The 24,480-nt window shown below is 40.5% G+C and overlaps 2 protein-coding genes across 3 annotated transcripts; one reads left to right on the top strand and one right to left on the bottom strand.

The window, feature by feature from the left end:
- Nucleotides 1–18,398, top strand: slc9a3.1 (solute carrier family 9 member A3, tandem duplicate 1). 2 transcript variants are annotated; one of them, XM_083771416.1, is made up of 16 exons: nt 1–840; nt 10,318–10,464; nt 11,107–11,267; nt 12,141–12,219; nt 12,366–12,543; nt 12,824–13,044; nt 13,242–13,444; nt 14,181–14,270; nt 14,366–14,436; nt 14,575–14,704; nt 15,898–16,043; nt 16,602–16,725; nt 17,048–17,218; nt 17,360–17,414; nt 17,558–17,644; nt 18,013–18,398. In XM_083771416.1, exons 1-16 carry the CDS (start codon nt 444–446, stop codon nt 18,288–18,290), a joined length of 2,538 nt encoding a protein of 845 aa, XP_083627542.1. In that variant the 5' UTR covers nt 1–443; the 3' UTR covers nt 18,291–18,398. The 2 variants fall into 2 exon arrangements, with proteins under 2 accessions (XP_083627542.1, XP_083627541.1); XM_083771415.1 differs by having other exon boundaries at nt 10,162–10,464.
- olah (oleoyl-ACP hydrolase) lies at nt 18,395–24,252 on the bottom strand. The gene is made up of 6 exons (XM_083771432.1): nt 23,962–24,252; nt 23,590–23,728; nt 22,978–23,077; nt 21,887–22,056; nt 20,664–20,746; nt 18,395–19,888 (listed from the first exon to the last, which is right to left on the bottom strand). Exons 1-6 carry the CDS (start codon nt 24,089–24,091, stop codon nt 19,746–19,748), a joined length of 765 nt encoding a protein of 254 aa, XP_083627558.1. The 5' UTR covers nt 24,092–24,252; the 3' UTR covers nt 18,395–19,745.
- Nucleotides 24,253–24,480: the final 228 nt, after the last annotated feature.

Raw genomic sequence — 24,480 nt, 5'->3', positions numbered from 1 at the left:
TTGTGGATAAAGGTGAATAGCACCATTTCTGAGTGAGTTTTAGCCATCAAATTAAAAGACTTTCCCAAAATGTGTTACCAGGAAATGTAAGGATGGTGGACTTAGACTGAAGTAGGCTACCTAAATCTTCCACTGTGAAACTAGCTGGGCTGGTACAATGTGGTGGGAGGAGACAGTCTTGCATCACCATGGGTTGAGCCTCACCTGTTCTAAAAGGTGGTAAAGCTCTGGTAAAGAGAGTCCATAGCAGGGAGGATGTGATCAGACCTGGCAAAGAAACATGTATATAGGATCCCTGAGAGAACAATGAGACTGACCTGAGAGGGGAAGAGGGGACAGTGGTCAGGAATGAGACAGCCACATACAGCCTGCCACTGATCTGTGTTCTTTGATTCTATAGCCCTCTTAACTGAAAACTGAGAGGTTGAGAAGCATCTTACGGCATGGCATCTACATGGCGATTTTCACTTTTCCTGTTCATGTCACTGATAGCCATCAGTGGTCAGCTCAACCTGCCTAGTAAGACTGGGACTGAAGGTGGACATGCCAAAGAGACCAGCACAGGAACGCACAGTGAAACAGCCACTGGCCATGGGACGAGCACAGGCACGAATTCCGGCAACGGACATGGGACAGACCCGGACACAAGCCATGAAACCAACACGACAGCCCACGGAACAGGACACGAAACTGATCATGATAGTGGGACAGGCGACGAGGACTCCCATGGACATGATGCACCCATCACTACCCTGCCAATTGTCAGCTGGAAGTGGCACCACGTCACGGTCCCATACTTGGTGGCCCTCTGGATATTGGTTAGCTGGCTTTGCAAACTCAGTGAGTTCCTTTAAACTTCTTACAGTAGGCTACAATATGCGTTATTGTAAAATGTAATAGTAAGTCCAACTACTAGTTGCCAACTAGTAGTTGGACTTACTATTACATTTTATGGTTTTGTTTGTGGGCTTCAATGATGAAAATAAATAGATGATCATTATTTAATCTAATCCTTGCAGTGATGGCTACAGAGGTCATACAGAGGTTATTTTAACATAATCATAGCTCTTTGATCTGGAAATGTGTGGCGTACTTGTATTGAAGTAGATGAAGGCAAATTAAGGCCTATTAAGAAGATCAAAATATCATTAGACATTCATTGAGACTTGTCATGTTATATGGGAAGAGGATATGTAACATTTCTATAGTTAATTCAGAAAAATAAGAACACTGCAATACACAGATATGTTTCTTTTAATGAGGCAGAACGACCTTCCTCAGAACGACCTTCCTGTACTGAGGAAGGTTGTTTGCAGCCATCTGCAGGTGTATAGCAGTGCTGTGATGGACCTATTATTTTTTATTAATGACTGTTCAGCCCTACGGGTATGTTCACCCGTGCCTGCTTATATCAGGTATGCATTTTCTATTCTGTTTTACATTATAACCTCATACCTTCCTCCATACAGACTAAAAACATGCATTCTTTGTGGTGTAAGGGGGTTTGGAGAGCATCACCCACCAGTGGCCACCACCATGCATTCTTAAGGGGAGTAAGCATAGATTGTCATGCTACTGTATGTAATCTGAACAGACTGTCTGCCTCAACCGTTCATCTATTGTAAAGGCACAAGATAATGATTCTGTGTCCGGGCCCAGTAAAAGGTTCCTCATGACATCACAGGCTATACCATGAAGTCTACACACCAGTTCCATGTGTATAGGATCCCAATATCCACATAATCTTTACTGCTGTATGTGTACTGTATATTAGCATACCATGGGCATGAACAGGTACTAAAATGTTACAACAGTGTTTGCACTGTTAGAGACACACTCAATGGTTTTCCAAGCAGTGGTAAATGTCACTGATTTTCCCAGTCTTTCATCTTGCAGTTAACCAAATAGGGGCAGCCATAGCTGAGTGGTTAGTGAGCCCGCCTATAGGACACACTCAGTCCCAGGGACGATTCCAGCTCTCAATGTGTCAAAATGTCCCTGAGAAAGACACTTGACTTAACCCCTAACTGCTCCCCCTCCGTACTCCTCTGTGGGCAGTACTCAGCTGGGTGAAGCTGAAAACCTAAGTTCCCCCGTGCCGTGGCCCGTGGTATACAATAAAAAGACAAAAATGGCTTTTCAAAGTGACCCTGTAGTAGTGCACTACTTAACAAAGAAATAGAAAGTTAATGTAGACATACAAAGTTTCTGATTTGTGTTGATTCAGACCAATGTGAAACTTACCATCTACTGTACCAGCCATGCTGTACTGCCCTGTTGATATATATGGACTTATGTTATGTACACTCAGTTACAGACGATGAACACAGAGGATTTATACTGTGCAGATCACAGTCATAACCACTACAACAAACAACAAAACAAGAGTAGATAGTAGGGATGCACCGATGTATCGGCCACATATTGGCATCGGCTGATATTTTCCGATTTCAGTATCTGCAAATAAAATTTACTTTATCAACAGATTCACCTTTTTTGAGGGACGCCAGCCCCTCCTATGCACAGCTTTGTGTGTATGTCCGTATAAGCACAGAATGTGTTTGTAGCACGGAATGTGAGGATTTGATTGGTAGAGCATGGAATGTGATGATGTATGATGATAAGAGCGCCCCTCACTTTAAACAGCCAATTGGGTACTGTAGATGTACGTACATGTCTACAGTATGATAAGGTACTCAAAACAGTGATTCGCAAACTTTTTCATCAACTTTCATTAATAATATATTTGGCCACGGACCCCCACCTGAAAATATTTTTGTTGGTGACCTATAGAACAGAGGATTTGTGTTCTAGTCTTTTTGTATTTTTCAATGAAGAAGGGAAGTCCTCACTGATCTGTAGTTCCCAGTAGCAAAGTATGTATTAATTGCGACTGTAGGTCACAATTAAACCTGCAAAACCTGTCAGTCAGTCCGTCCGTCACGCCACCATATGGCCGTCAGTCCGTCATGCCTCGTGACATGCTCCATATATGGCCGTCTCCATTATGAAGATCAAGCACTGACCACAGAAAAAAAGAAGAAAAAAAAGGTCCATATATTATGGGCAATTCCAGACCTGTTGTTTCAGCGTGGAACATCTTATTCGTTAATTAATATACTGTATCATTGCTGTCTGGAAGAAATCACCTAACTCAATTTTTTCCCCTCATAAATCCTATTGTGTATTGTGTAATATTGCACCAATGGAAAGTATTAAAAGTGCTTCGGCGAAAACATCCTAACTCCATTTGATCCTCGAACTATCTGCCATACAGCTAACTCCACCCATCTTCTTATTTTCAGTCAGTCAGTGCTATTGAACACCCTTTACGTCTGTGTGTTGGTTAAAAACATATTGACTGAGCTATCAGTGTGCGGACTTCTCTTCTTCTCCATTGTACGTATGTGTTCAGCACCATAAACAGTTTAAAAAATAGCGGACAGACAAGTTCACAATGAGCTTGTAGAATAGTATAAAATAAGGCTAAACTGACTAAATGTGATGGATTTTCAAAGTGGGATCCCAGATCCCTATTTGAAAAATGACCAATGCTTGGAGGTTTGAGCCCTGTGACACCATCTTTCATTGGACACCAGATTTATTTACATAATTAAACAATAATATCTATACTATCTTTGAGGGAATTGTCTGGAAAAGCCCTGATGAATTAGTAACTTAATGCCTCTTAAAACAAACCAATGGGCATTTATTTGCGTCTGGACTAACTTCCAAGTAAGATAGAAAATGTAATAAAGTTTAGATACTATACAGTATACAGTATACAAATAAATAGATTTAACTGGATCAGTTAAATAAACCAAAATAAAACCAACCCTAGTCCAATACAGACATAGACTTCATAACTTTAGACTCAGTATGTTCTGTCATTAGAGTGGACTGAGGTGCGGACAGCCGGACAATAGTGCATTTTCTTCATAATGAGGAAGGTGCAGCCTCTTAACTCCTCCTCATAGATTTACAATGTTTGCTTTCTTCCAGCTTAAGCGTTCTCAGTTCATTCATTTTGCTTGATTTTAATTGGAGGACAATAGACAATAAATGGAGGTTGGTTTATTTATCCTGTACGCTGGGAATGTCTCTCTTCACCAGTTTCGGTCAATACACATACAGTAGCTCCTCCTCAACGCATTGTTACACATTGTAGTTGTGGATGTAGAAAATAGTGTAGACCCGTGGGCTCTGGTTTTAAATTAAAACACTGTCTTTCATACAGTTTTTCGGGGTGCATGGTGGCTCAGACAGACTATGTGCTCCAAGTGAGTGCCTAAACCCCCCCCCCCCCCCCCCCCCCCGGATTCAAATCTGACCCCTGTCTCGTCACATGTCATAGTCTCTCAAGTAAGACAACTATTCCACAATCTTCGAATGTTGCATAGAGTCTACAACAACGGCCCCTGAAAGCGGTGCAAAGGAAGTTGTCATCGTTTGTAATTTCTGTAAAAAATATCTTTAAAATACATTTTTAAATGTCAATTTCTGCCAAGCAGCAACCTACAAATATGCTTAGACTAATTTCATTTACAGAAGGTATTTACATGGCTGCAAAGACAAAACAGAAGTGGGAGGCCAGGAAGATCATGGCTGACCCTGCACACCCAGGCCACAGTCTTTTGCCCCACTTCCCTCAGGCAGGAGGTTGCGTTCCCTAAAGACTGTGAAGGCCCGACATTCAAACAGCTTTTTCCCCACGGCTATCCGGCTCCTCAACGCTGCTGGTGTCCCCCCCCTGACCCCCCTCTATCCTCCCTCCACTCAGTGGAATGGACTGACTTGTGCTCTGAACTGATCACTTGAACTCTCTGCACTCTATTTTATTCACTATTCTTTGCACTGTCTTGTCCTGTTTTGCACTTGTCCTAATGTTGTTGTAACTGCACTCTGCTGTCCCACCAAACCAAATTCCTAACATGTTTACATGTCATGGCAATAAAGTCTTCTGATTCTGATTCTGAGGGGCAGGCATCCGCTTTACAGCCTTGAACCTCTTCGGCGCTTCCATTGTAGTGGCAGAAGCATTTTGGACATAGTGTGAGCCAACAGCCTGTCTCAGGTCTACACAAGTATCTCCTTTCTCTATGCCCATGGTTACTGTCTCTCTCCAGTCCAGGTGCCCAGTTGTCCAGATGCCCAGCTGCCCAGGTGCCCACTAGTCCAGGTGCCCACTAGTCTAGATGCCCAGTTGTCCAGGTGCCTACTAGTCCAGGTGCCCACTCGTCCAGGTGACCACTAGTCTAGATGCCCAGTTGTCCAGGTGCCTACTAGTCCAGGTGCCCACTTGTCCAGGTGCCCACTAGTCTAGATGCCCAGTTGTCCAGGTGCCTACTAGTCCAGGTGCCCACTCGTCCAGGTGACCACTCGTCCAGATGGCCACTCGTCCAGGTTCCCAATTGTCCTGGTGCCCACATGTCACTAGTGGCCAGTCGCCCAGGTGCCCACATGTCCGTAGTGCCCAGTTAGTTTTGGTGCCCACCTGTCCAAGTGACCATGGTGGCCAGTTGTCCAGGTGGCCACATGTCCCTAGGTGCCCATTTGTCCAAGTGCGTGTGCGTGTACGTGTGTATGTGCAGTGAAAAGGGGCATACTGTACATTGTTATTTGTACATAGTGGCGAAGCACTGGCCCAGCGAAGAACTGGTTTTCTAGAAGGCAAATGGATAAATGACAATCCTTGTCAATTATAAACGGCATACTCCTTGTCAATTACCGGTAGTGTGGCTCGATAAATAATACAGATTGTAAGAACATTATTTATCTTGCATTAAACTTTGTTTTCAAAGTCACTGCTATAATTCCTTTTTGTGTTTTTGACTTTTTGAATTTTGTTAAATATGTATTGTGGAATATCAAATTGTGGAGGCAACTTGATCCATTAGCACTTACTCGAAAGTAAGTCTTTATAAAGCTTCACGTTTTTACCTTTTAAATCTAGCTAGCTCAAAAAAAATAAAGACGGCTTGAAATGGATCACTAAAACATAACAAATGTGAACGCCATTTGATCCAACTGTAGCATTATGTAACTTCCAACTGGAAATAACCTTTGAGTGATTTGTCCTTTATACGTAGGTGTTGGCAAAAACATACAAGCAATGACTGATTGTCTAGGTTAGTGGCTGGCCACCGTTTAAAATATCATTATAATTGCTTATTAGGCTCATTATGTGAATTGTTGCATGACATACAGTATGCTCTTTTTCCGGGGGCATCAACATTCAGTCATGAAGGTGAAGAAAATAATTATTGTCCTTATACAAAGCTTTGGATAAAAGGTTGAACATGTTGGTCTGTATTTGAGAAAAGATCATTTACAAATGTTTCAAAATTATGCAATTGAGATAACAAGAGAAATAAGGGAAAATGGCATTAATGCACAGTGTAGGCAGTTTTCGTGTAAGAATTAAGGTGTCAATAGATTCATTTGGACGTGTTCCCTGATGTATTTGGTTATTTCTAACTAAATACATGCCATTGTGCCTTGTCTTACATAAACATGGGCAACATGCCAGAGAAAACATCCATTCAGACAAAACTTTCAACCTCCGTCTTTATGGGAATAAATGGAAATTTATAAGAAGATGTAGAGTTCTTTTGCTACATATCCATTTTAGTGATAAAGTCACCCTTTCAAGTTAATGATTCAATAACTCTCAAATACAGAGTATGTACTTGGTAAATATGCTATTATTGCGTCAACCCAGGATTTATACTATAAGTTACTGTCTTTACTGTATTATTTTGTGATTGTGCTGACGGTGCTGCCAATCACGTTATAAGAGCAGATATGAGTCTATTTTGCAAATAGGGAAATATAATGTTATGAAACTCAGCATGTATTATTTTTAGCACATAGTAAAGTAAAAAGAAAACAATCGAGTTAACATCTCATGCTCAAGGTCTCAGGATGTGGAATTTTCTCCATGAGATGACACAGTTTTGTCACCTCAAGATAATGAGAGGTTTGAACCCAGGTTGAGTCATGCCCATGTTGTGAATCATTAAAATGCTGGAAGTTATGACTAGAATGCAGACACCCACCAAACACCTGTCGCTCACTTTACACTCATGCACGTGTGCGCGCACACACACACACACACACACACACACACACACACACACACACACACACACACACACACACACACACACACACACACACACACACACACAAATAAATGTAAATGACACAAAAATGAATGAAAAAGATGGATAGAACTAAAATAAAATTAAAAGATGAAAATAACTGACAGGTTAGTGACAGGTCCTCACTAATAATCATGAAAAAAAGGGTGCAATTTTTTACTACTCGGTCTGTGTCTCATAGGAGGGCTGTGGGCAGTTCAGAAACTGTCTTCCAGTGACATCATCGATGGGGAATACAAGCTAATAGAAACTGCAGGCTTTCTAGTCCTGAAAAGTTGCAATGCGAAAATGGAAGCCATCGTTCTCACGATAATGAAAATCGAAATATCTTTGTAAAAAAAATAGTGTTTAAAAAAAAATCTGCCTAATGATGATGTCACTGGAAGACAGTTTCTAAACTGCCCACAGCCGTCCTATGAGACACAGACTGAGTAGAAAAGAATCGTGCCATTTTTTCATGATTTTCAGTGAGGACCTATTATATGAGGATAGGTTGAAAAGTGGTGAAGTGGTCCTTTAAGCGTTATTTCAACATCCTCAAGGTTAAATTAACACACAGGATGTTGCCGTGTGTATCTATAAGGGGTTAGGGAGCTTTGCAATTTAATGCAAAAAAAGAAGAAACACAGACAATGAGTAACCAGAGAGGCCTCTAATGAGCCACCTTACTGTACATCACCACCCTGTCCCCTGTCTCCACCGCAGAGAGAACATATTTATAAAGGGCTGCGCCTGTGATTCTATATACACCTCTGAACTCACTGCAACGCTGGCCACACAGCCAGGAGTACATGGGAGATACAAAGTCTTTGACCGACTGACGAAGCAAGAGAGACTGAGGAAAAAGAAAGAGGGAGAGGGAAGAATAAGAGTGAGGACTAGAAATATAGAGATAAGAAGGGAGGGTGAGAGAGGAGAAAGACGATGTGATGGTGTAAGCAGACGATTACAACATTCCCAAGGCCAAGGACTACATATATGTATCCAGCTTTAATACAGACAGACTGCTTCCAACATGACTGTGATGCCAGGGCAAAGACGGCAAATGACTGCTAGGGGGTGAGAGGACAACAAGGAGAAGTCAGGGGGACACAGACTGGCTTTATATATAAAGCAGGACTTTTACTTTTAATCTATTCATCAATTTAATTGGACAAATGGAAAGCCAGAGAGCTACATGCGGCCCACAGCTGTTGTGGGCAGTATTGCTGACTAGTGTATTGGTGGCAAGTGCTGAGGCGGTAACAGGTCAGAGTTCACATTTGGAGACTGAGGTGCCGGGATCCAACCCTAATCACACTGGAGATGGACAGGTTGCTATCGAAGGGATACCTATTGTGACCTTTAAATGGCACCACGTGGAGACCCCCTACCTAATTGCTTTATGGGTAGTAGTGTGTGGTGTAGCCAAACTAGGTATGTAACGTACCATTTAACAACCTTTGACTCTAGATTAATCTGTGTATATGAATCAGACATTTAAATATAAAATATGGGCAAAAGTTTCAAAAATGTGTCAGATATTATGCTACATATATCGCCACAGTAGACTAGGGCGCAATTGTATGCATTTTTGTGACATACTGTGCACTAGTATAAGGCATTTCATTACTTTTCTTAAGGCTATAACATTATGTGAGTGGAGAAAAATGTGTGAAAATGTTATCTTATAATCTTCTTTTTATTTTATTTATGTCTTTATTTTGAATGGTTAAAGTTAAATGTTATGTGAATTTAAAGTACCAAAAAGGAAACGAGTGTGGCATTCATTTGACAACATTGATCATCTATTTGTTTTCTCAACGTTTGAATACCTTATCTCAGATCCGGAGGGGGCTGTTGTGTATCTCCCAGGCCTAAGTCACTTAAGTCAATCAAAAGCTTTCCAAATGGTTCGCAGACTATGGTTAACTTAATATTTAACAAAATGTACTCTTAGAGTACATGCTACATTTCAGCAAAATGTAAATCCTTGCCCTATGGTCAAATGCGACACAATTAACATTTTGGGTAAAACAAGTCCCAAAGGTCAAGAAGACAAGACAGTTCTTGTCTCTTGTCTTTTCTATGGGTTTTCTAACCCATCATGAATCTACTGTCCCCTTCAACAGATCAAACAAAATAGGTTCTGTTACATTGTGGCATTATATAATTTATAAATAGAACCATCAACATACAGTCAGTTAATTTTATAACCCTGACTTGATGAATTATGTTCAAAGAACATTCTGCATTTATATGGTGCCAACATACTGGTTAATGATACTCCAAGAAAAAAAGTGACATTTTCTCAGTCCGTCGAGACAGTTGATCATTTGCAAATTTCCTCATCTTGCAAGTTTACGTTTTGTGGTTTTAGATCAACACCATTCCCCTCCACAGCCAAGTGGGTGACGCATTTTCACCCTGAGATACAGACTAATTAACACATCCTAGTACTCTTTGCGTTGTTCACCATGTTGACTCATGTCATAAAATCTGTCTGTCCGAAACGTTGGCCATTTCTGTCTGTGTCCACAATAACCTTGCATCAGCAGCTATGTGAGTGTGCGGCTACACTCTTTCATTATTAATTGTTTAATCAGTTGGCTGGCACCTCACAAGGACCGGTGTGCTGTTCACCTTTGGTAACCATAAAATATTGACCTGCCACAAATAACACAGAGACCCATTTAGGTTCATGAAAGATAGTTTAAGAAATATTTTTGTACAATGATGATGATGATGTCAGAAGGACCTTAGTTCTGAGATCATTATTGCCCGTTCCTGTCAAACTGAGGCTATTGGTTTCACCCCCCCCCCCGGAATGAAACCAATAGCCTCCAATTGTGATCCTGTTTCTCTCCTAAATTATAGCTTCATTGCTGATTAATTCAATTACAGATTCATTACTACGCAATCCTAAAACTAAAAACTAATGTCAAAAGTAATAAATAATTTGTGTACAACTACAACAAAAAATAAATAACAAGCACCATCTTCTCATATCTTTCTCTAGTCATCGAGTCCAACCACCACGTAACCAGCGTCATCCCGGAGAGTGCCTTGCTCATCGCCTTTGGCTTCATCCTGGGGGGTATAATCTGGGGGGCCGACATGAAGCAGACCTTCACCCTGACCCCAACGGTTTTCTTCTTCTATTTGTTGCCTCAAGTCATCCTGGACGCTGGGTACTTCATGCCCAACAAGCTATTCTTCAGCAACATGGGAGCCATCCTGACCTACGCCGTCATTGGGACGTGCTGGAATGCTGCCAGCGTGGGGCTCTCTCTGTGGGGGTGTCATATGGGAGGGGCCATGGGTAAGCAAGGAATACCTTCATTGCTGACCACACAAATGGCAAATGGGGTGGTTATATAGTGCCTTTATCCGAAGTGCTTTACAATACGCATTACATTTGGCCATTCCCCCCGACAATGGAGGAAACCGTGCAAGGAAGGCACCAAATTCCTCATTGGGGTCAGTTTGTTATAGGTTAAGCGTCTTGCTCAAGGCCACTTGGACACCAACTCTACCTAGCCACTGCCACCCGAGGCCCATGTGTAACAGTAGAGTTGGCTTGAGTCTTGATTTGAAAGAGCTTTTGTAATGTTTTAATGTTGTAAACACATTGATCACATTATGGCAACTGAACACAGACTCTGTTATTGCTCAGTCAGTTATTTTGAGTTTTTATTTAATTTCATTCTTATAAAACCAAAACAAAGCCAGTAGCAGGACTAATACGGTAGTCATAATGTTATGGCTATATCTACTAATTACAATGTCCTATAGGGCCATGAGAGGGATAAAAAGAAAGAGAACGTGTCTGCTACTACTGATTAACTGCATGGAATATATAGAGTTCAGTTCCAAAAAATAGGTCAACTGTGGAAGAAAAATCCTCAATTTATTCCTAATATTGAGGCCCCAGCCCTTAAGCACAATCATTTTGACACTGCAGGTGATATAGACATTGGCCTGCTGCAGTACCTGCTGTTTGGCAGCCTCATTGCGGCAGTGGACCCAGTGGCTGTGATCGCCGTGTTTGAGGAGGTCCACGTCAATGAAGTCCTCTTCATTATGGTTTTCGGAGAGTCCCTTCTCAACGACGGCGTCACTGTGGTTCGTAGTCGTACACAGAACAATGAACACAGAATTAACCGGGTTCCAACGAAAAACAGAACACAACACAACAGAATAGAAAGTTTACCTTGCTCCTTCATCATTTCAAGATGACGTTCTAAGCTTTTTTTTTTTAATATATATTTTTAGATTTATTTAATGATAATCCAAACATCATTCAAAACAACGAATTACAGAATCATGATTTTCTTTGTTCTAAGCTTTTCTTTAGAAGCACACTGGGTTCTTAAGTTGTAGACACATCCATCACTGAACAATAAACTTCCAGCTGGTGAAGTGCACGAAAGGCAAATATAGTGTATGTACAGCACTGCGTGTGTAATAAGCGAGCACTATCACTATAGTCACCTCACATAAACTTTACTCTAGCGGCGCCCTATTCAATTGGAGCGCTCTTTGAGGAGGCTTGGTCACAGACTGATCACAGGCAATATAAAACATATTTGTGATGTAAGTATTATTCAGTCCACTCCATTCTACGTATAAAAAACACACTCAAGCTGAATGAACTGAAAGAGAACTGCCATTTTACCTTCACTGACCTACTACATCAGGTGCTATTCATGTGTAATGATGAAGGAAGGCAGTTCGCACACTGGTCTGTATAGCTCCCAGAAGCAATTCATTATATCGACCCGTGTGGTTCTTCGTCAGGTACTGTATGGTCAATCACCACACCGTCACCGGTTCCTTCATCGTTGTACATATTCTTGTTCAGCAACTGTACAATTTTTTGAGATTTGCGTGCTTCCTGCTTGGACTTTATTACTACTGTTCACGTGTACGGCAATGTTGTTCTTAACTCAGCTATTGATGTTTAGTATAATCCCCTTGTTTTTCTGCCTCTCTTAGGTGCTTTTCAATGTGTTCGATGCATTTGTGTCTCTAGGCGGACCACAAATTGATGCTGCCGAGATCATCAAAGGCATAGGTATTACTACTATTCTATACAGTATATATACTACAGACACACACACAAACACTCACACACACACCCCAAAACACCAAATAAGATTATGCTATATTGGTTGTTACCATGACATGTTTTACAATCCCCAACCCCTCTCTCTCTTTCAGTTTCGTTCTTCGTAGTGGCATTTGGAGGATCCTTGGTAGGCTTTGTGTTTGGTTTGTTAATCTCCCTGCTGACCAAATGCACTAAGAATATTCAGATTATTGAGCCAGGCTTCATCTTTGTCCTGGGATACCTCTCCTACCTGACAGCTGAGATGCTCTCCCTTTCTGCCATTCTTTCGTAAGTGGCTATAGATTCTTCTTCTTGATTTATGTCTTTTCAAATATAGCCGCCCACACTTATTCAGCTGTCCAGTACCAGTAACTGGCAGTAAGTACAGTACAGATTTCACACCTGAATAACATGAATGGTTTGAATCTGATTCTTGGTTTTTTCCACAATTACACATTGACCCATTATTCAATTTGCCTTGAGAGTTGGACTGAAGTCACAATGTTGTTATGATCATGTTTACTTTACCATGATTAAAAATCTATTCCCTTGTTGTCGTATACTGTAGGATTGTATTCTGCGGTATGTGTTGTCAGAAGTACATCAATGCCAACATGGATGAGAAGTCTGTCCAAACTGTCAGATATGCCATGAAGGTTTTCGCCAATGGCTCAGAGACCATAATATTCGTCTTCCTCGGCATCTCTGCCATCGATAAAGGCCTATGGGTTTGGAACACAGGCTTCATCCTCCTCACCCTTTTCTTCATCTTTATTTACAGGTTCATGGGTAAGATAACCTAGCTGCTTTCTCCATTTAATATGAAAATGATCCAAACAACTGGAATGTCATGAGGTCCCATAAAAATATCTGTAATCTCTGTGTGTGTGTGTGTGTGTGTGTGTGTGTGTGTGTGTGTGTGTGTGTGTGTATGTGTGTGTGTGTGTGTGTGTGTGTGTGTGTGTACACGCTTGCATGCAAAACAGGTGTATTCTTCCTTACCTGGATCCTGAACAAATTCAGGCTGGTCCCAGTGGAGCTGATTGATCAGGTGATCATGAGCTACGGTGGCCTTCGAGGGGCAGTAGCATATGGCCTGGCTATGATGCTGGATGATAACAGGATAAAGGAGAAGAATTTGATGATCAGCACCACACTCATCGTGGTGTACTTCACTGTCATCCTCCAAGTAAATAATAATATATACATGTATAATAATAATGTGAAAAGGGTGGAATATATTCCTCAGCCTAGTAGGAAAGTGCATGAAAGATTTCACGTAAATTCCTGTAGAGATAGTGTATATAGCATGAGTAATGTAAAGAAATGGGTTTTGCTAAAATCCACCTGTTGGTGGCGCTATAACAGGCCAATGTGAAAAGGGTGGGATATATTCCTCAGCCTAGTAGGAAAGACTGTGAAGATTTCATGTAAATTGTATGCTGCGTGCATGATTTGAGGCTTTTTGTTCAATCCTGCAAACTTTGAAAGCCAATGTTAGCCAATTAGGATGGAATATGAAATATCGCACAGATTCAGCTTGAACACATGACTATAGAGATTTGCAGGATTTTTGGACAGAATCTGGAGGATAATATCAACAAATGTGTTTGTTGATATAAAATTTGGGGCAGAGGTTGGCATCCAGGGAGTGTGTGTGCAAAATTTAGCATTGACCGGGTTAACGGTGCTGGAGATTAGCTGTACACAGACGGACGAGCAGACGGACACACACACACACACACACACACACACACACACACACACACACACACACACACACACACACACACACACCCACACACACACACACACACACACACACACACACACACACACATGCAAAACATACTCTCTCCCTATGCCTTCGGCCTGGTGGGGACAATAAGTATTGCAATATGGGACTAACTTGTTCTTGTTTTCAGGGAATGACAATGAAACCCCTGGTTAATTGGCTGAAAGTAAAGAGGGCTGAAGTGGTAGAGCTCACACTTGTAGAAAAGGTCCAGGATAAGGTAAATTCCAAAGCATATACAGTAGTACCGGTAATACTATCTGTGCAAAGCTGTCTGATTACAAGAAAAAACGAACGTTTCTTTATATTTTGTAGGTGTTTGATCACATGCTTGTCGCCATAGAGGATATATCTGGACAAATAGGACACAACTACATGAGAGACAAGTATGTGAACAAGCCATTTCGAGCTCTGTTTTGTTGCACAATTGTACAAAAACACCTGTCCCGATCCATCAATTCCATTTCAAGCCCCATGTTTGATAGGTAGATTTAGTATAGATGTATTCATTTTTCTCATTTAAGGTGGAGTCATTTTGAGAACAAGTGGATGTCGTGGCTATTAATAAAGCCATCAGTGAGGAAGAATCGCGACCATCTCTTCAAGGTCTTCCACAAACTGAACCTCAAAGATGCTATGGACTACGTCAAGGAGGTAAAGGATGAAACTTTTTTTTTAATATTTTACTAGTAACTGGTAGTGGTAATGAACAATCACAGAATTCACAACTGATTAAAAAAAATGGAAAAGATATATAGGCCCTACACACTACACAGTATATATTAATTTGTTTTCCAGTGTAAATAGCATTGACTACATCCTACTTACTATAATATGTTATAATATATAGTGAATGTAAGTGGGCAAGCTATACAGTATTCACTTAAAGGATTTTAAGTTGTGCGCTCAGATGAATTGAATATGAAGGACCCCGATGGAAACGAGCCATAGGCTTTCTTGGGTTATACTGTAAATCCTCTTAGCAGACCTTGTATTGAACTGTACTTTCCTGTGCTTTTTTCTACAAACTGTTAATAAAGTATTCAATCAATCAATAGAAAATAATACATTAGTATCTGTGTGTTGGTGAGTCTTGAATCATAGCACTCTAGTATGGGGCAGCCACTCTGAACACTAGTCTAATCATCTGTAAATGCACTGAAAATCCTGTGTTAATTTAACTCTCAGTTACAACTGCAAATGAACACTAAAGTGTATAGCCTAGTGTTGATTTTTACAGCAATTTTTTATTTTGTTTTAGTAATAGTCTTTTGAATAAGATTAGTTTTGGTCGACTTTTTAATTTGACTAAACATCATAAGGACTAAATGGGCTGTATTTTGCCTGTCTTAAGTACCAGGTCTTATTCCCTAACTTGAGTAAACTAAAGACCTGGAGGCGTGATCAATGCTCTTTGGCCACTCAGAATAGCCAAATGGCATTGATCACGCCTCCAGGTCTTTAGTTTACTCAAGTTAGGGAATAAGACCTGGTACTTAAGACGCGCAAAATAGATAGCCCAATGAGTTGATGTAGTCAACTCAAAGAATAAAATTACTTGTCTTAGTTCTACTGGATCTCTTCTCCTCTCGTCGCTCCCTAATATTTTAGTCTAGTTTTTATTTGTTGATGAAATTTACATTATATTTAGTCCTAGTTTTAGTCATCAAAGCTTAGTTTTTATTTAGTTTTTGTCAGTGAAAAGATTTAATCGACATTTCTTTTGCCATATAGTTTTAGTCAACGGAATTAACACTTGCTTGCTTTCCAAGGCATATTAGGTGATGGAATATTACAATTACGATTATTAATATTAATATTACGATTGCCCTGCTCTCTTGCTTTAGGGCGAACGCAGAGGTTCTCTTGAATTCATTCGCAACGAGACTGCAAACGTTGATTTCAAGAAGAAGTTTGGAGAAGATTTCTCAGACGTGATGCCTGACATCATGACAGATATGTCACTTGATCACCAGCCAGTGTCCTCCATCCTGTAAGCCCCCCCCCCCTTACACTCACACACACACACACACACACACACACACACACACACACACACACACACACACACACACACACACACACACACACACACACACACACACACACACACACACACACACACACACACACACACCTATTTTCACCATAATCACAGGAAGGAAGCACTGTTGCATAAATACAAGCCTGCATATATACAGTATGTCAGTTGTGTGTGTAAGCATAAACTTACGTACTTATTTATTTACCAGAAACACATCTAGCTATTTCTTTAAAGTTACATTAATTGTCTTTCCAAGTATGGTCATCAAGCAAAAAAAAAAAACTTTTAGAAAATTGCAAAAGTTGACATATCTTGATTCTAATCTGTGCTCACCATCTGCCCCCTGGTGGTCAATACAAGCAATAGCAGCACTTTCATGGCATCCATGACATTCTAAATTATTCATGCTGCATGGCCACCTATATCCTTTGCATCCTCACTATGTCATAATAATAATAATAATAAAAGGGCATGATTACGATGAGTTAACTTTGGTTTCTCAAACAGACAAGATACCGTGCCATCAGTGAGCTTGGACATACATGAGCAGGACATAACGAGCATGAGGGAAACGGAGGACATTAACAGTCATCACCTACTGCAGCAACATCTCTACAAGGGCAGGAAACAGGTAGGCTTGTCCCATCACACTATAGCTTCAGTAGTAATAGAAGTAGCTCGGGTTCAGCTCACATTTCAGCCTGGCAAACAGCATCCAACAATAACCATCCCAATAAAATACGTCACTGGTGATTCTCAAGCTTTTCAACTTTAAGGACCGAACCCCAGTTTATTATGCAATATGCAAGAGGCCATGGTTTCAGTCATTTAGCTGGGGACCCCCTGGGACTGATGGGGTTCCCCAGACTAAACCCTCCACAGACCAACAATGTAGGCTACTGTACTAAACTGAACTGTGGTTCAAGCATTTTCCCTTTCTTTTTGGCTTAAAGCACAGGCACAGGTACAGCAGAAGTCATTTTGAAGTCAACAAAGATGAAGGTGAGGTGCAAGAAATCTTCCAGCGAACCATGCGGAGTCGCTTGGAGTCCTTCAAGTCTGCAAAGATGGGTGTTGTTCCAACAAAAACCATAACAAAACACCCAAAGAAAGACCAACAAAAGGTTGGAGTATAGTATAATATAGTGTATATCTTGTTTCATAATAGCCATTTGTCATAATTTTAACATGCTGTAGCTTTTTAACATAACTCAGGTGTTTTACACACTTTCAAAAAAATATTAAATCGCTACCCGTTAATGCAGATGGGAAATGGAAACTCAATGGACAAAAGCAAAAGCCATCCATTTGGTGATGAAGGTGTGTTTCTTCTCTTTTTATTATTATCTATCTATTATTATTTAATATTTATCTATTATTATTTTTATGAATGCAACAGTACAAATAAGCGTTAGGGCCTGTGCAATTTTCTATTTACAGTTGGCTTTTTCTTTGTTCCACAGACTTTGAGTTCTCTGAGGGTGACACTGCCTCTGGTGGTGAGGCTTCTGGTGGCTCATTCCCTATGAGGGTCACATACAGAGCAGGAGGTAAGATAGAGCAATACTTTACATTACACCAGTGGTCCTTGAGGGGGTTACAGGTGGTCCCCAGCTAAATTACATTACGGGTCCACTTGGTTTCATTTTACGTTCTCAAGAGTTAAATTATTGTTAAACATATGCATTACTTACATTTTGTACGCCTATGCAGTCTTTTAGAAGACTTTTGTTTATACTGATCCAATATCCTTTCATATCACCTGTACATCTTTATGATTTAATTCATTTTTATCATTGGGTTTTATACAAATTATAATTTATTAAATCATATTTATTCTGTGGGTGTATCATAATCACCATGCATTAAAACTAAAGTAAGCACAACACTGATCCCATTTCTTTCTCATCTGGTGCAGCTGGAATCGAGAACCCGGCCTTCATGCCCGATATTGACCCCATGGCGCCCATGCAGATTCCACCATGGCTGGCTGAGGCTGAAATAGACAGCAGCACCGTAGCCCCTTCCCAAAGAGCCCAGGTCAGATTGCCCTGGACACCTAGCAACCTCCGCCGCCTGGCCCCTCTCCGCATCAGTACCCGCTCAACAGACTCCTTTGTGCTGGCAGACAGGCCCGCCACAGAGGAAAGTACAGACGAACCACCCCCACCTCGGAGAGATGGAACCCACATGTAGCCCCCGTCCCCAACCCCTAAAATACTGGTTCCAAAACAGTGGGTCGGAACTCCAAGTAATTTGTATGGGTCACAACTGGAGTAAATATCCCATTTTAACCCATGAATTAAAAAATAATTAAGAAGTACTGTAGCGATCTACAAGCTCGAAATGCGGCGTGAAGTGACGCGTTGTGCGCTTATAGATCTGCACATTTTTCACTAGTTTGGGTCCTGGGCAGGGTATCCGGAGAACTCGCCAGTTTACCAACTCGCCCCGATTTAGTGCATTTTTGTTTTTTAACATTAGAGAAAGGAATGCTAAAAGTTTAAACACCAAAGTACCGAAACAATGTAATTCATTAGTAAACAATTCCTGAAATGGTCAAATAGCCCCCCCCCCCCTTATCAACCATAATCTTCTACTCCTGACTTGGTTGCCAAAGACACAAACACAGACTTTGAACCACCTCCCTCGAAATATTTACTGAGGGAATGTTTTCTTTTCTCTGCCATTGTTTAAACATAGTCCTGCATTTCTAGATGGACCATTCAAGATCTCATAACCTTTGTGACCTGCTAACAGCTTCTTTGGTTGCCCGTTCCTTACCCTTGAGCATGTAGGAGGTTATTTACCAACTCAGGTTGGACATTATATTGTCTTAATTCCACTTGTGGTATACAATCATGATAATGTCTAAATCAAATGGGTCCAAAACAGGTAGTAGAGATTTTAAGAGCATATAACTTCTGTCCGTACACAGTACAGTATATTCATGTAGAGCGTGAATAACAGAAGCAAGTTGATATGGAATATCACATTTGTATCTCTTTTTACCGAAAAGTATATTTTTTGTCTGACACCTTATCCCTGAATGTGACACTTTCTTTTCAAGCACATTGTAGAGTTTTCTATTGATATTGATTAAGACAATGTATTATTTAATATGGCCAATATGTAGGACTAGAGAAGCTGATGAAATCACATTCAATTTATAATTTGAATTAATTTATTTTCTTTGTGTATTTGTGTTTTGTTTGTTTAAGAGCAACACTATACTGGAGGTCAACTAGAAACTTGAATAAAGATGCTATTGTAAATGCCACTTGTATAATAAAGAAATATTATATTTATTCAGCAAAATGTTTGTATCAATTTGTCCATCTCAAATCTGTACATGAGCTCAGACAGATATTTTTTGTGAAACAAAAACAGTATTGAGTGACTGAATATGTTTTTGGATTGTACCCTTTTAAGTCAATTTTGGCAATAAAAAGCTGATCATTCAAAATCTGTCTTTGTGATCTTGTTAACAGATTATGACCCACAGATATCCACAATTTTTGAAATGAACTTGTCAAATAATTACACTTGAATTATTATGAAATACTACAGGTATAGATTAGTACAGATGATTCCATTCCATTGCAAAGAATCATAAACATATCGTTTAAGACTTTTAAATGAATTGTTTCGTTACAAGTAGTCCATCTCTGATGTTTCCAGGTATTTTGTGATATAGTCCAATATATTCTTTTCATTTCTTGCATCTTTCAAGTAAAAATGAGATCCATCAAACATTTTGACTGTGAAATCTCCTGAAGAAATGTCTTTCCATGCTGTTAAATAAATAAAATAACATAATAACAATATCAAAGAGGTACAGACACATAAGTCGCGCGCACGCACGCACACACACACACACACACACACACACACACACACACACACACACACACACACACACACACACACACACACACACACACACACACACACACACACACACACACACACACACACACACACACACACACACACACACACACACACACACACACACACACACACACACACACACACACACTATTCACTTGTAGTTACATTATCATACACTTGAGACCTGCGCAGTGCAACCACAGTCTTACACTGTTGTAGACTGAACATGAATTCTTTGATACTGTATGTAAGTGATTAACATGCTGCCATAAGCCAATAGTTTTTTTTGCCAATTCATTAGCCAATTCATTATTATTTTCCCACGGAAGGACATAGCAGCTACTACATCTTACTCCTCCCATTAGTCTGTAGAAGTACAGTACATGCAGTGACAAAGATCATCCTCCCCGCCCGGTTTCCCTCCTCCAAACACAGCCAATTGTGTTCGTACAGAGACTCGGCGAAGGATGCACTACAGGTGGAAAACCCTAGACTCCACAGTGGTGGACAAGTACTTTACTCTCACCAGCGAATAGTTCTGATACTGTATACACTGCTTTAAATCATGAATCAATACATTTTTATTTTGTGCAACTCAGGATGTAGGACTTGGCAAATGCTATTGAAAGGCTTCACATGGAAACGCAGTCATGCAAGACATATTAGAGGTCTAACCTTGTAAGTCATGTGGAATGTCCTGCTTTCCATCAAAACATGTAACAGGGCAGGAGAGGAAAGGGCTGCTTGGTCTGTCACACCTGGAAAAACAATAATATTAACATTATTAACCTACTCCTGTGTTAACCAGAGGTCATAAGACAATAATATGTTCAATATGATGGAGAATAACCAAAAATGTCCATCAGTGGATACAGATCAACATATGGAACTAAGGTGCTATTTACACGAGGTGAAAACGCAACGAAGTGAAACCACCTCCCAGAGTGGAAATCTTTTAGAACGCCGTTTCCTATGGTCTCCATATAAACAGGCAAAACGGTGGATCCGCAAAACTTGTGACATCATGGCTTACGTCAGCTCTGGTCGGCTCGCCCCGTGTCGGCGTGTCCTACGTTTTTACATGGTGTCATAGGCATGCGTCAGTTGCTAGGGGAAACGAACAACAACAACCATGTCGGATAGTCCGGTTTGCTGGAGGTGTGATGAGGACGCGACGTTTGTTTACTTTCTGTGTAGAAGAAGAACGGAAGTAGTTCTACGCATGCGTGACTTATGTCTATGGTTTATATAAGCGCTGCGTCACACGGACCCCACAAGGACACGCGCCACCTAGCGACCTGGCATATATATGCATGCACTTTGTAGCGTGTTCATTCAAGTGTGCGTTCTCATGTAAATGGTCCAAAAAAATGAGAACGCAACGGGACTTTGACGTGTTATATGGAGATGGTCGCCGTCTAAAAGAGGCCTAATTCTGTACTGGCCATATATGGAGCGTGTCTTGAGTGTACAGGGTTTGATGAGTGTACATAATTGGAATGTCAGAACAGGTCAGCTCCATATATGGAGATCTAAGGGTTTGAGTTCAGAGTTGCTGGCCAATATTGATGACATCAGGGATCTCCATACATCAGGGATCTCCATCCCTGATGATGTCACGAGGCATGACCAACCAAACAACTGACTGACTGACGGGAAATGAATGATTTCGTAGTAAATGCGACCTTCATTCTCAATCATAGTACATTTTCTATGGCGTACTGATGGAGGAGACAGTCAAATATCTAAGAGTTGAAAGTATGGTTAGTGTTTTGAATTGAAAGTATGATTAGTGTTTCGTTTTTAAATAAGTGTTAAATCTCTCTCTCTCTCTCTCTATATATATATATATGAAATAGTTAATAAGGATAAAGTCAAACACAGTAATGCTAGCACACCTGTAGTTCTCCACTATGTGCAGGTCAGCCTTCAGAACAGGCAGGAACAGTTTCATAACCTCAGGGTTGGCCAGCAACTCAGGGGGAGTCCCTCCTATTGAAGTCATCCACTTGAGAAAATCCTCATCTGACAGCTCACTTCTTTTTGGGGCATTGATGCGCGTCTCTGACTGTGACATACAACAATGACAAAATATTGTGATGATGTTTTATTTAACCCATTAAAACCAGGAAAGCATCCGTGTCATTTTAGATTTTAGCATTGGCAGCAAATGTACAAGCTCACATGTCACTTTGTGTCGCACTGCGAGCTTGTATATCTGCTATTTTTGAGTGTGAGAACTATAAATTTAGAAGGAATTTGTAGAATCTGCCTCAAGTCTTAATGAGTTGGGGGGGAAAATTGTTTAGTTTAAATTTTGTCTTTTAGATGTTTTGGAACAGAAATATATTTTCCAGCCTTGTAAAGGTATTGTGAACTGAACAAGCTACTCTAGGCTTTTGTCAACTACACTCACGCAGGCATATGTACATTGTCTATAAAAGTTGTGCATTTGGTTAGAGGCTACAAACAATCCATCAATTCCCATGTGAAAATACAGGGCAAACAATGTAAAAACTGAAAAGCCTTGGATGTGAAATGGGTCTAGCTACACTACAGGACTAGTCTCTGTGTACATAAATAGGAATAGTCCTGCCAGACCCATTTCACATCCAAAGCGTTTGGTGATGGTGAAATGCACATAAAATTATGGGCGGGAACCCCTTTTGGTGTTCCAAGTTACCCTTCTGGACAGGAACCCCTCTTGGGGTTCTGTACAGTATGTACAGTATTCAAACGTATTTTTGATGCTGCTATATAAATATTTAAATCCTGAATTTAGTTCAGGATTTAGAAGCGTTTTTAGAATCGGCCTCATTTATCAGTGCACAAAATTCATAATGTGTTTTGGGCTAGATCTACTAATACTACTAATATAGATGCTGCACTATTCCAGGTCTACTTCAGGGATAGGATTTAAGGCTTAAATGAGGGGAACGGAACTTCTAGGCTATTTACGGGTAACTGGGTACTGTACAGGTGCACTTACATATGGCGCTGAGGCACCAGAGAAGAAGATGTGCATTGGTTCCAGGTTGTGCACTCTCTTAAGAGCTTCTGCTACAGCAAAAGTGGCCATGGCTCCAAAACTATGACAGCACAGAATATAGCACAAATGTGAAGTATGCCTACTACTAGAAAAATAATATATTAACAAAAGTTATTTTAACATCTGACTTTTGAAATTGCATCATATGGCAGCCAAGTCTATGGACCTGTAATGTTTGTTTAGAGCACTTAAAGAGTGGCAGAGCTTGTTGGGATACCACTTTTATCCAATCAGGATAGATAACTCATACAGGATAAAGGATATTGGATAAACAACTGAAACAAAGAAATGAGCAGACAAAGTTGGAAATGGAACACTGACATTTAAGCTGATAAATGGATTCTCTTTTGGATGAAAAGATGAAATTGGATGAAATTGGCAACACACCTGAAAATGTGTTATCTGCAAAGAGCTGGAGAGTCAGGGAAACCCCTATCACAATATAGAGCTTTAACCTTTCAATATCACTTACCCTACTTAAGTGGTGGATTAAAAGGGAAAGAGGACAGGCAACACTCTCTCAATATGCGAAAATTCTTTCATTGTACCTACCTGTGGCCAAAGAGGACAAATGGCTTCTCCTTCAATACTGGCAACAACACACTTGTGACCTCATCTATGATCTGCTCCATGTTCTGAAAGAATGGCTCCTTGGCTCGACTTTCTCTGCCTGGGAGTTTAACAGCATACACTGGGCGAAGAGGGAAAGGATACAGGATGTTTTACAAGTGGGACTATATTAGACCCACAAACTATGGCAAATTCAATGGACACAAGAGGAAAAAAATTATCTACTCAATATGAGTTCAGGCTTTTATTGTTGGTGAATTTAGATTTACCACATGGAAGTGAATATAAATGAAGAGTACAATGTGCACCAGTCCTAAACAGATATAATAAATCTGTAATGTAATGTAATGTTACCTTCAATGGAGTCATTGAGGATATTTCCCCAACGTGCATAGTGCATAGACCCTCCACCTGCCCATGGGAAGCAAATCAACCTGGCCACAGCATCTGGCCTTTTGCAGAAACAGTTGATCACCTTATCCATCCTATTGGGGTGAAGTTACAAACTAATGAGTAAGTCCAGGTTGTGTGGTGAATAGTTGAGAACAGAGATTGAAACCTTTAACACCAAGTTTTTTAGCGTTTTTATTCACATCCCACATCTATAGCTCGTAGCCCTCAATGTTTTGATCTTAGCTTAGCCCCCAGGTCATGCAGCTTCCTTGTTATCTTCTTTGGATAGGTATTGAATGTAAAACTTTGAATGATACTAGAGACATCTGTAGGCTGGAGTGTGTAAGTACCTCCAGGTTTATCACATACCGGTATTTGTATGATAGCCCCATAGCCCCCCCATCTGGAAATCAGTAAAATCATAATTTATAGAAACACGTGATGACCAAAACAAATCGTTATTTATAATGATGAGGTGTG

The sequence above is a fragment of the Protomyctophum parallelum genome (genome assembly GCF_964188405.1).
Source record: "Protomyctophum parallelum genome assembly, chromosome: 1".
NCBI classification, from domain to species: Eukaryota; Metazoa; Chordata; class Actinopteri; order Myctophiformes; family Myctophidae; genus Protomyctophum; species Protomyctophum parallelum.
The sequence above is the reverse complement of the archived record's forward strand: the minus strand, read 5'-3'. Positions and strand labels throughout refer to the sequence as shown.